Below are 13,872 nucleotides of genomic sequence, written 5' to 3' on the forward strand. Positions count from 1 at the left end.
TGGTCTCCATTCTTTGAGTCTGTCCTCACTCTCTCTCTCTTGCTGAACCCCGACCCGCGGACTGGAGCGGCAGCTTGGACCGGGATACAGTGGCTGCCAAACTCGGGGCAGCCTGGGCCTCAACATTTTGCTCGGGCCGAGACATTTTTTTGGCCACCCAAAGTGGGGCAGCTCAGGCCTCAACATTTTTGGCACCTAAACAGGGACTCGAGCTTGGGCCCCAACATTTTTTGGTGCCCAACGTGGGGCTAGTGCGGTTCTCAACATAATAGAAATGTATTTGGTTGTGAATAAGCAAGAGAGTATACTCCAGTCCCCCTTGCCAGTTTCATTTTATTTTTGATCCATGGATTCATTTCTTCAATAGCCATTTATTGAATACCTATTAGATTCTAAGAGCTATTGCAGCTCTGAGAATATGCACTCAGAAAGTTCTTGTTCAAGTGCAGGCTTCTCAGTGCACTGTCTGCCACAACAGGGAAATAGCTAGGACATATGCTCCCAAGGTGTAACTGTGGCCTGGGTCAAAGTGGCTCACTAGAAAGGGAAGAATAGATGCTCATAGATTTTCTGGGAACTTAGCTCCAGGAAGGCAGAAATCTAAGACTGCAATGAGACATTTCCTGGGCCACACTGAGTCTATGAAAATGAAGGCTGTGTGCTGGAAGTGCTAACACCAGCAAGTTTAGACAAGAAGCAGAGAGATACGAGCAACAAGAAAGCTTGAGTGTTCAAATCTTGCAGATAATGAGTTCAAATTGTAGCCCATTTATTTAATATATACATATAGGTATCTTTAGTGTGCCATTTCATACCAAGCAGTGGAGACAGAGTGCTGGGCAGGTATAGCCTGAGCCTCACATTCACATAGCCTAGCATTTAACACTTAGGAAGCCACTGGTTCTGTTCAAGGAAGGACAAGAAAGAGTTTGACAAATCCTTCATGATTGAGTGGAAAACAAGGAATGGCTGGGGAAAAGGATGATGAGGGTAAGTAAAGATTTGATTTTGTATATCTGCAATGTTAGCAGATAACAAATAGAAAGAGGGACATTGCAAGGGACAATGCTTTCAGGTCGTCAACAACATCTTTCAAGCCTGTGCTCCAGTATAACTGCTCCCACCTTTCAGTGTTCAGCAAAAGCTGTATAGATTGCAGATTCAGTACCAAGAAGACACTTAATGATGTTCAAGAGTCGGAATACTGGGCTGTTACTTCTAAAACCTAGTTCCCATTCTAATGTAAGTTGACCATTTTGAACTTTGGGATATTCTACCAAGACTGGAGTAATCCTCACAAGGAAGCAAACATACATTCAGCACTGCCCTTCAAATCTGATTGAATTCATCAAACACATTGCAAAATGCTTACAGGCCACCAAAGCCAGAAATGAGACAGTGAGGATGAAAGATATCTTCCCACCTCCAGACTGTGAAAGATTAAGGATGCTGTTGTGAGGGAGATGGAAAGGAGATCTTTCTCAATCAGGGTAGTCTGGCTGGTGGTGGATGAAGATGGAGTACTTTCACACAGAGCTACAGGACATAGTATCCTCTAAGCTGGGAGCTAGGAGACTTTAAACAAAGAATTATCCTCCTCAACTCAGGTACTACAGCAGGTAAAGTGTGTATGTGTATATAGGTGGTGTGTGGGGGACAGAGAGCCATTTCTACTTTCCTCTTCATCCTGTGCTTGATCAGCTCAGTTGGATTGATGCTGATGTTTTGCTTAGTTTGGCTTGTTAAAGCAACATCCAGACCAGAGAAATAGCTTTTCCTTAATGGACACCCGGAGAGATCTACTCATGGCTACTGTAAAAACAAAACAAAACAAACAAACAAACAAACAAAAAACTGCTAAAAATAGAAAGTGTACTAAAAAAAGAAGAGCTTAGGGACAAGAGAGCATGGCTTGAGCTCACAGCCTAAGTGCAGCATTATGAGCAGAAGTGCACTGTCACATGCACAGGACAGAAGTCACTGAGGACCGAATTTCAGAAGGAGTTCTACTTTTCTCCTTGAGATTTTAACCCTAAGTCTGTGCTTCCCAAGAACTTGAATTAGAGGAGATGGCAGATATTTACACATAAAACAAAGTCCTAAGCTAACTTGATTATTTTCCAGCCACACAAGAATTTGTCACATGTCACTTTCATATAATTAAAGAACAGATTCACTCTTCCTCATAACAGTGTATGTCAGCTTCTCAGGAACCAGATCCCAGAATAACTTCCTGTGTACCCAAATCCATCCTCTCAGTGCAAGAGAGCTTTCTCTGTCTGCTTTCTAAAACAGTGCTCATCCTCCAGGCAGAGAGTGAGAAGGACCTAGGTCTGTGAAGGTGGTGGAGGTGAACTAGTTAAATATGTTTCTTTTAATGTGGGTTGGGGTCAGGGAGAAGGGGAGGTTATACTTGCATGTGCCTTTGGGATATTGGTAAATACAAAAGGTAGCTGTAGCACATTTATGGTAGTTGTAATTGAGACTGGTCTACTAAAAGGGAGTCTGCTGGAAGTTTGGGAATGAGGATCCCAGAGGGTGCAGTTGGGGAAGGAAGAGCTACAGTCCAATTTTAGTTTGTAAGCTGTGACAGAAGAGGCCGACTTTATATACACAAACACACATACCAGCGCCAGCTATACTTCTGTTTTGAGAAAATGGGTGACGGAACACACCCCTAAAGACTATCTGTGTCGTCTTCATGCACATTTTACTTCTCCCTTCTCTCATTCCTCCTCCACCAACACTTATACCCAAGCCACTCCCCTTGTGCTTACATCTTAATAAGGAAATCCATATAACTACTATTATAGTCTATGAAATGTAGACAATACCTACTTCGTATGATCAACTGAATTGATGTATAGGAAACACTTGAATCAGTCATTAGCACATTGTAAGGACTAGAAGTTAGTTTATGATGGGACTTAAGAGGATAATCAGCAGTTTAAGGTGGAGAGCTAGGAACTGTTTTATGGAAAAGGTGGTAGTTGGGATGGGCTTGCAAGGCATGTACTATACGCTACCTTACTCAGCATTCTAACTTAGTTTCATCACTTTAAGAATCTCTGGGCACTTACATGTGCCTACAATGGGCAAAGATGTCTAAACCAGAGCCTGATTTATAACTGAGGGCTGAATATCCTGCATTTACAAAGATGAGTGTTTTGCAGACATAAGGAGACATAAAAACAACACGTACCTATCTGCTAGCAACAAAGTACAATAGTGCACAGGTTGGTTTCTCTCATGATTGCATAGCTGATTGAGAGATACAATCACACACACAAAAAAAGAAAATTCAAGATCTAGAATTCAATTTCTGCTGACTGCATATTGGTTTTTTGTACCATGATAAAATAGAAAATTTAGGTGTCCAACCATTGTGAGTTGAGGGTCATCTATCTGTTTTTGAATAATTCCACCAACATGAAATTCAAGAATATAATTTTATATAAAAGAGTAAATTTATGGTGCCATTTCAGAGTAGTTGCTATTTGGGGGGCACTGATAGAATTGTCATAGGGAAGCCTAGTGGCTAAAGATTCTCTACAGCTGCAGGTTTACATATTTGTATGAGTGACTTGAACTTCATGGGAATAAACAAAAAAGCTATGGATGTTTAAAAATACATGTTCAAAATGCAATGTTAAGTAGGAGACACAAAAATCAAACTAACAAACAAAACACAAAAACACCCTCAAAAACAAAACAAAGCAACAACAACAAACCTGACATACAACATTATCAGGAAATAAAAACTTCAGTGTAATCTAATTTTTAAAATTAAGTGAACATTTTAATGCTATTCCTTCCTGGTGATAGGATTCCAGTTGTTTGCTTTGGAAATACACATAGCAGTTTCAAAAACCAACTTGGTGGACATCAGGGTTGTGGAGACACCAGCTGAATCTCCAAGGGGTGAGGTGAGGATGCCAGCCCTACTTCTACTCATTCTTGCAACAATCTACTAAACCCCTCAGGGTCCCATTTTTTCCCTGTGAATAAGAGGTGCTAATGGAGTGGGTGTCTTAGGACTGCATAGACAACTAGACAAGATGAAGCGTAGCCTCTTCCCCCAGAGTCTGGGGCAAGCCCTCAGGACATGCCAGTTATTGATGTTAACAAAAAGTTCAATGCAGAGAACTGTGAATCTGGAGGGAATGTCCTGTATTTCTGGATCATCTGCAGAAATAGAGGCTGGTGATAGGCATTTATAGTGGAGGGAGAGGGCCTGGAGCAGTCCCTGAGGAGAGTGAAGAAAGTTTCTGGGACAGCTGCAAGAGGAGGGCTTCAGGCTGACCAGCAGCCCAGAATGCCCTTGAGTGGAAGCTGAGCACTTCTAGATGAATCCTTCCTGTTCAGTCCCAGCCAAAAAAGGTTACTGACATTTTTCTAAGTCAGCAGCTAAAATGGGGGGGGGGGGGAGGGGGGTGAGGGCTGGCATGGGAAAGGCCCAAGGCTCCAATCCCAGCACCACAAGCAAAAGCAGGAGGTTAAACTGGGGAAGATGAAATGAAATCTGGTGTATAAAATAACTGCAGATAGTATGTCTAAAACAGGTATACCTTGAGTTTCTATCCTGGCTTTCCTGGATATTGGACAACAAACTATAAGATAAAATAAACCTGCTCCTTCACAAATTCCTTTTGGTCCTTATATTATTATAGCAAGAGAAACTAACACAGTTTCTCAATGGCCTGGAAATTATTGAATAGGGGAGGCTAGTTGGGTAGCAAGCTCCAGGGATTCACTTGTCTCTGCCTCCCAGGAACAGTGATAACAATTGTGTGCCACCATGCCAGGCTTTTATAGGTGTCCAGGGTTTGCAACTCAGACCCTCATCCTTGTATGGCAAGTGCTTTAACAACTGAGACATCTCTCCAGCTCCCAGTATTTAATATTTTTACTCAGAAAAATCATATGTATTGTTTAAGCCACAGAGTATTATAGTTGACTTTACTTAAACATAAATAACATGTTTAAAACCCAAAACTTGTTATTATATTATATACAGGAAAATCATAATTCTAGAAAAAAGTGTATATAATTATTTGAATAGGAAGTTCATGAAAATCAATACTGTGAGCCTTAACTAGTTTTATATTGTACTCTGACCTACAGTATGTGGACAGAATTAGGTCAACATTTATAGCCTTGTCTAATCAAAATTGAACTAAAAGTTGTTCAAAATGATATGACTCAGGAGATTCTTAAAAACCATATCAAATAATTATGACAGTGACAATAATCTTCTTAGATGTCATTTTAGTAATATTCTAATGTATTTTCTGTGTATAGTATTGATGATATATATATATATATATATATATATATATATATATATATATATACTCGCTTTACTTAAGAAACTTGTGAGGGTAATATTTTATTATAGTCATCTTATGGGGCAGGACAGATAAGCTCATATGAGAGAAACCAGCTGACCATATTTTCTTAGGATGTGGAATTTTTAGTACTGATCCCTGAAACATTCTGGACATCTTGAGATGATTTGGTTGTCCTATAAGAGTAATTCATTTGATTTTTGAGGAGCAAAGATGGGTATAAATCCCTGATTTATTTATTTGGTTCTTCTATCTATCGCCAATACAGCTCAAGATTTTTGTTGATAGTAGAATAACCTAGACATTTTCTAATGGGAAAAGAGATCAAGGATGAAGATGAATATTTTACATGGATTAATTGAATATATCATCTAATAAACATTGTCAGTAAGAAGGTAGGATACAAAATTGTTATATAAATATCAGTAGCCCTCATACATACCAAGGACAAGAACACTGAAAAAGTAAACAGTAAAATAATCGCATTTGCAGTAACCACAAGGTAAAAATAAAATACCTTGGAATAAACCTTGCCAAGGAAATATAATAAACCTTTACAAACCTTCAAGACAAGAACAAAACTTTAAGAAAGAATTGAAGAAGACATTAGAAGATAGTAAGATACTCTCCTCCCCACCACACTCATGAATTAGAAAAATCAAAACGTGAAAATGGTTCTCTTATCAAAGACAATCTACAGATTCAATGTAATCTCAATCAAGATCACAGGAATAGTCCTCACAGACAATCATAAGTTTTATATGAAAACACAGAAGATCCTGGATATCTAAAGCGATCTTGAACAAAGAAACACTGGGGTGGGTGCCATCATATCTAATTTCAAATTACACTATGGAGCCATAGCAATGAAAACAGCATTACACTGGCACAAAAATAGACCTAGATCAACAGCATAGAATAGTGTACCCAGAAATAAATCTACACAATAGCTACCTGATTTTGACAAAGAATCCAAAAAATATACATTGAAGAAGATAAAATTTTCAGCAAATAGAAACCTGGACATTGACGTTTAAAAGAGTGAAACTTGAGCCCTGTATCTCACGCTGAAAAACCTTAACTACTCTTCTACCAAACTCTTCAGTGAGAGATTTGATACCCTAAAATTGCTAGAGAAAAAAGTAGGGATGACCTTCAATATGTATGTATAAGTAAGACTTTTCTGAATAGGACTCTGGCAGCATAGGAAAAATTGACCAATGGAATCTCATTAAACTAAAAAGCTTCTGTACAGCAAAGGAAACTCATAGAAGACAAACTCATAAAAGACAAAACTCATAGAAGAAACAACTTGTCATATATATATGACATATAAATATATATATATATATATATATATATATATATATATATATATCATTAATAACTACAAAATACCAGGGGAAAACAAGACTAATAGAGAAACAGCCTAACTTGAAAAGGGATATGGAACTAAGTGGTTCTCAAAAGAAATTACAAATCCTAGGAGACACTCTAAAAAAAGTGTCCAATATCCTTTGCTACACGGGACTGTAGATTTAAAGTACTTTAAGATTCCATTTCACCCCAGTCAGAAGGAAAGGCCATCAACATGGGACAATTGGCAACAGATACATGGATGTGAAAATAAGGGAATCCTTGGACATTGAGGGTAGTGTGTACATAAGTTTCCAGTCCACAAACCACTGAGCAAATGAAGCCCTGTCTCCCTTTATAATGTTTCTAATGTGCCTAAAGTCTCCTGGAAGGTGGCATTCAGAGCAGAGCCCACTCACCTGGGAATGTGGGTAGAGACGACACTGTGATTGGACAGCATCCTGCTTGCAAAATTCCAGAGCATGGCACACAACATCAGGCTTCATAGCTTTAGCGAGTCTGGTAAGAAATGGAGCAAAGCAAAAGCTATTAAGATCTCTCAGGCATTAGGGGGAGAAGCTCTATCAGAGAAAGTTAAATCCCCAGGATGGATTCTGATGCTCTCACAACCTGGCCTTAGAATCTCACCTGGTACATCTACTGGATTGTGTTTACCTACAACACTCCTCTCTCCTGCCTCTTGTATAAAGTCCTGAAAACAGGAGAGCGCACACAATCCCTGAGCTATGAGTTAGCCTCTCAGAACATGCCAGTGTTTTCAGGAAAAGACACAAGAACTACTGGAAAAGGAAAAACAGAAAGAATAGGATTAGACGAAAGAAACCTTTAAAGTTTACTGGACCCAATAGGAAAAACTACATTGCTATACATAGTTTTATGCACTTAAAATTGTTTGCTTAAGATTTAGTAAGAATCTTGGTTTCTTTAAAACCTCAGTTATGTTATGTGAATATGTTTTTGTTTTATCTATCCCAGGTATGGGATAGAGGGCTGCTTCAGATTGTCCACAACAGCTAACAATTATTTGTCTTGTTTTCTGGCAGGGGTGTGATTCTGCCAGCTGAAGATAGTTTACATTTGGAATTCTGGGGACTCTTGAGAGAGTATAAAAATGCCAGATCTCTGAGGGGCTGTGGTGGCTGCTGCTGCCCCTGCTGCTGCTCCCCCTGCTGCTGCTCCCCCTGCTGCTGCTCCCCCTGCTGCTGCTCCCCCTGCTGTTGCTGGTGGTTCCTGCTGATGCTGGTGGTTCCTGCTGATGCTGGTGGTTCCTGCTGCTGCATATGCTGTTTGCTGGATTGCTGGTTGCTTATTGGAGATATCCTGATGACAAATATTGTACTTGCACCAAGGAATTCAACACCACTAGTCAGCAGGAAGTAGTCTAAAGAGAGCTACAATCCCTTTCCCCTCTAACCTTCGTCACCTACCTAGTGTGTTGGGGTGTTATGAGGGATTAGGATGGACAAGGATGGTAGATATAAGAACTCAATAAAGTAGCCCAAAAGTATGATTATGCTTAGATACAATCTAAACAACCTCTTCCCTTTTAAGTTAAACATGCCTCTTAGTCTTGTAAACATTATTGTTGATTTGTTTCTTTTCTAGAGGATGCTATAAGGACAGTGATCCTCAAATACTATGGTTGTGTCTGAATTCAAAGGAGCTACAATAAAATGTAATTGTTCATTTTCATTGTCAAATTTAGTATACTTAAAACAATCTAGGAGAAGCATCCTCCATGAGGGCAACCACAGAGAGGTCATGGAGTGGTGTTATCTGATGACCGTGTGGTCCAGACTTGATGAGAGAGGGTAAAGGAGAAAGCGTGATGATCCCTAACATTTCCCCTTATGCTTATTAACTGAAGATGAACACCACCTTGACTTAGGCTTCCACCGCAGTTAACTGTAAATCCTCAAATCCTGAGCCAAAATAATTTCTTCTCCCTGAAGTTGCTTCTTGCCAGGTATTTTGTCAGAGCAACTAGAAAAGTAACTAGCTGAAAATTGTTATGGAGAAGTGAGTTCATTACTGGAACTTCCCATGTAATTCATAGACCACGTAGTTCATAGGCCTTCTGAACTTGTTTATAGCAGAAATGTAGAAGAGGTTAGAGCTGTGGACCTGAGTAAACAGAGAATAATGGGTAATTCTTATGAGAGTTCAAATGACAAGAATTCTTATAGAAATTGAGTGAATCAAAAAGGACTCTATTTATAAGGTTTCAGAGGCATAAGTACTACCTGAAATTAGAATAAATGTGATTTATATGATATTCTAGCAAATAATTGGCTGGGGTTTGTCCATTTCTTAAAAATCCGAGTGAAGCTTAACTCAAAAGTAATGAAATATATTGTTTTGTGGAAGAAATTTCATTATTTCATTGCTCTCTTCATTTAGGGAGGTTTAGAGTTCAAATCAGAATGCTATGGAACATATTCTGGTGGTGAATAAGACAAGGTGGTTGTGGACAAAGCATCTTTAATTGTTAGAATAGCACTATTGAAGATAAACTATGAGTTTCATAGTGACATCAGGAAAGGTATAAGTATCCCACCTAATAAAAGCTCCGTGGTGTAACAATGAAATTCGTTTTAAAAGAAGACATCTGAAACTTAGAGACTTCAGGTCAGTATTCTGAAAACAAGGGCAGACTAGGGAAATAATTTTCTAGGTTCATCCATCTACTTAGATGCGGCTACATCTGTGGTACAAAGGGCCAAGAATAAGTTTTAAACTGGCAACAGAACTTGGCATTGTTCACCTGCACAAACTAAGAACTACAGAGTCATAAAAGCTTGTACCAATGCCTTAGAAGGACACCAAGGTCAGACAATGAACAGTAGAGTCAGATTATGAGTGTAGACTCATGAATAGGCTGTGCATGGAGCAGTGGAGGTGAAGCCTAACTTTCAGTGGAGTCTCCAGAACATGAGAGAGACCAAGATGGTGCGTGTGACATTTGTTGAGGAAATCAGCAGGCATTGCATAGAGGCTGATCTAAGTGGGAGGTCACAATTGCTACAGGTAATGGGACTTGAAGGTTAACTCTAGTCAACTCCATTGGGGCACAGATACTATTTAAGAAGTGCTTTCTTTAGATCTTCCTTAAATGTTTGATAGAATTCAACATGAACCTGTCTAGTTCTGGGATTTTCTTTTGGGGGAGACTTTTAATAGCTGCCCCGGTTACGTATCTATTAAATTGTGTCTACAGGCATTAAATGTTGGTAGGTAATATGCATTTAGGAATTTAATCATTACTTGTAGATTTTTTATCATCTTGAAATGTAAGATTTCAAGGTATTTTCCAATGATCTTTTGGACTTCTTTGGGATCTGTTGTAACAGCTCCCTGTTTGTCTTCCATTGCATTAATTTGGTCATTCCTTCTCTTCCCCCTGGTTTGTCTACAGATTTGTCAACCTTGTTAATATTTTCAAAAAACCAACTCTACATAATGCTGTTTGTCATTTCAGTCTCTCTTTCACCAATTTCTCCCATGATGATGTTTATTTTTTCTGTATGTTGCATTTAGATTTGGTTTCTAAGTTTTCTAGAGCCTTGGTGTATAACATTAGATTATTTTTAGAGCTTTCTGATTTTTTTAAAAAATGTAAACATTTAGAGGTACAAACCTTCCTTTTTAACATAACTTGTCTATATCCTACAGGTTCTGGTAGGCTATACTCTCATTTCCACCTAATTTAGGAATTAAAACACATTTGTCCTTGATTTTCCTCTATGGTATGTTGGTTATTTAAAGTTATATTGTTCAGTCTGAAGATATTTATGTATTGTCTGAGATTGGCACTGCTAGTGGTTCTAGTTTTATTCCATTGTAGTTTTTTAAAATTCAGGGAAGTATTTCAATTATTATGTATAGTATAAGGCTTGCTTTGTAGATTCTATTGTGAGCAATTTTGGAGGTCTTCTTTATATCTCTGAGAAGAGTGTTTATTTCCTACTTGTGGCATGGAATGTCCTATAGATACCTATTAAATGTTGTTGATATGTGGCATGCTTTACTTATAAAGTTTCATTTCTGATTTTTAATTTTGAAGCCATATCTAAATGTGAGAGTGAGGTTGTTAAACCCTTCAGTTATTATCATATTAGGACATATGGTAGTTTATGTCTTTTAGTGTTCAAGGTTTTAGAAAATGGGCACCCATGAGTTGGTACATGCATATTTATAATAATTATATCATCTTGTTGAATTGTTCCTTTTACTAATGTGTGGTGGCCATCTTCATGTCTCTTGATTTTTTGGTTTGCAGTCCACTTTATCAGACATGAGAATCAGACCAGCTTAGATGCAGCTTCTATTTACTTGGTAGGTTGTTTTCCAACATTGAACTCATTTTTTAGATGTCCTTCTTCATTTTGTGAGTTTCATGGATGAAAACATTAATTGTATCCAGTCAGTCTACATGTTTAATTCATATGTTAAGGTCATTTATGTTAAAGATTATTATTAAACATTTGCTGTTACTGGTTCACTGCATCACTCAATCCTAAAAAGAAAAGCTTCTTGCAGTAGATGGAAATTACCCACAACCAGACAATGTGAAGACAATGAAAGACCTTGGAACACTCGGTCCTAAATGGAATATCTTTATGAAACCTCTCTCCTCAAGGCTCAGAGACCTATCCAGAAGAGAAGGCAGAAAGAATCTAAGGAGCAGAGGTGAAGTATGATGTCTGAGAACAGGAGATCCTGAAAAGAGCCCTTTAACTAAGCTAGTCGGGTGACAGGAGACAGGAGACAGCCTGCCTCATTTTGAAGATTCAGTCTCTCTCTCTCTCTCTCTCTCTCTCTCTCTCTCTCTCTCTCTCTCTGTCTCTCTCTCTCAACTTTTTATTGATTCTTTGTGAATTATACATTATATACCCCAATTACATTCATCCCCCTTCCCTTTCTATCTGTCCTCCACTCTTGCAACCTCCCTTCCTCCAAAGAAAGGTAGAACGATAATAATTTTTAAAATCTTGTTATGGAAGCTGCTATGTGTCACAGGGTATCACACAGTATACCAACTTGTCCACACATCTTTACTTGCAAATGTTCATTGCAATGAGTCATTGATCTGTTTTGAAGCCTCTGGCTTCTGCTGCACTATCTGTACTAGATCCTTATGGGGATTCCTCTTGGATACTCTGTTGTTGCCCTGTGTCATGGAGATCTGAAGCTTTGGATCTGTAGGACTGGCCCTTTCATGTACTCCAGCAGATTATAAATGGGATGGATGTTGAGGTGTGCCAACTCAGAGCCCTGGATGTAGGTCTGGGAGAGAGCTGAATTGGTCAGACTGCTAACTCTCCCGCTCCCATGCCACCAGGGTGAGCTCTCCAGCACTGTTTTAGCTAGCTCACTCAATCCATAGCTTGTAAGGGGCAGGGGCAGCTCTCCTGCCTTCAAGTACTCAGGGCAGGCTCACCTGTGCCTTTGCCACCAGGATCAGCTCTACTGTGCTGCATAGGTGATGTGCAGGGCCAGATCTCCTGAGTTCACACCCTTGGGGCCAGGTCCTTAACTACTCTACCACCAGGGCAGCTCTACTGTGCTGCCATGGTGAGGTATAAGGCCTGCTCTCTCAAGTGCTAAGGCTGATGAAGGGCAAGACCAACTCTTACACTCTCACAACCTCAAGGCCAGCTCTCCTATCTGCCTCAGGCAGTGAGGGGCAAGGAGGTAATGGCATCTCTCCTTCACCAAAGACACTTCTAGCAAACTAGAGATGGGCTCAGCTCTCCCTTACTTACACTCTTGGGGCTAGCTTATCAGTTCCCCATCTGTCAGGATTAGCCTTACTATGCTGCCCAGGCAAGGGATGGGGCCAGCTCAGCACAGTGCCTGAGGTAGCAGTCCAGATCAGGGTTATCTCATGGCCTTTCCTGGTAACCTGGATCTGGTACATCAACACAGACCCCAGCTGCCATAGGACCATAGACCCAGACACAGCCCCCAGCAGCAACGTGGGCTTGGGTGTTCTTGTGGCCTCAGATGGCAGTGCAGCCTACTCAGATCAGCATGATTCCCTCCACCCCCATGCTTCCCAGGCAGTATGGCCCTCAGATATCCATACCAATGGCATTCCAGACCATGCAAATCCCTTTGGGCTTTGATAGTAACTTCTGCTACAGACACAACACAGACCCCAGTTGCAGCAGGACCACGGCCCCAGACATGGCCCTTGGCAGCAGCCCTGGGCCAGGACCTCATCATGTTCTTATCAAATCTCTACCTTTCTCCACTATGTACAAACCTACAGCTTTGCTTTCTCTTTCTTCTCTTCTCCATGTACTCTATCTTTCCCATCTCTCCACCCATTCATCCATCATAGTGGTGCCTACAGCAGGCACTTGGGTGTCTTTCTCCACTCCTTTATGGGTCTTTATTGTGAACCTTTGATTTTTTAAAAATAAGGATGAGGTTAAAATGGTCCTCAACTTTCATAAATCATGCAATAAGATTTCCTACACTTGAGGAAATCTCAGGGCTCAGCACATTCTCATTGCAATTGGTAAGCCCTGCCCTGAGAAAATTACCTTCCTGATCACAGGTCTGGGGAATATTGTGGGTTTTCTCTTTTCTCACTATGTAACCCTGGCTGACCTGGAACTTGATATGTAGACCAGGCTGGCCTTGATCTCAGAGAGGGAGCCCACCTTGCCCTGTAGGAGTTGAGACTACAGATGTGAGCCAGTTTACCCGGTTTGAGTTTAATCAATTCTGTAATTATTTTGTGAAGAACATAGTTACAATGCTTTCTACTTTTTTAGGTCAATAAAAGCTATTATGTTTAAGCCATGCTATAATTATAATTTCTGCTCTTTAGTTTTCTTATGAAAATGTCCTTTCCTGATCTCTGAAGGCTACTGCACCTGAAAAGCAGGGTTTGTGACTTGCAGGGAAGCAACAGTGAGTACCAGGAAGCGAGATGAGACTAGGAGGGGCAGCAGCTGGTTTTTGTTGTTGTTGTTGTTTGTTTGTTTGTTTGTTTTTTTGAAGCACCATTGAGAACAGCAGATGTCAGGAGCAGACAGGAGACCCTGTATCTGGATACTGCCTAAAATGGGATTTCTACTTAAAAGGTAGATAAGGGGTCCTCCTGCATGTCATGGCCTTAATATTCACTTCCCAA

General features: G+C 40.0%; 1 protein-coding gene across 2 annotated transcripts in view; it reads right to left on the reverse strand.

Annotated features, from left to right (window-relative positions):
- The window catches only part of Aoah (acyloxyacyl hydrolase), a 204,380-nt gene that overhangs the window by 133,750 nt on the left and 56,758 nt on the right, over positions 1 to 13,872 (reverse strand). For both annotated transcript variants that reach the window (XM_076939320.1, XM_034510444.2), the window contains exon 4: positions 7,124 to 7,223. In XM_076939320.1, the coding sequence (XP_076795435.1) occupies positions 7,124 to 7,223 (100 nt within the window). The remainder of the gene's footprint in view (positions 1 to 7,123; positions 7,224 to 13,872) is intronic.

The sequence above is a fragment of the Arvicanthis niloticus genome, chromosome 8 (assembly GCF_011762505.2).
Source record: "Arvicanthis niloticus isolate mArvNil1 chromosome 8, mArvNil1.pat.X, whole genome shotgun sequence".
Lineage (NCBI taxonomy): Eukaryota > Metazoa > Chordata > Mammalia > Rodentia > Muridae > Arvicanthis > Arvicanthis niloticus.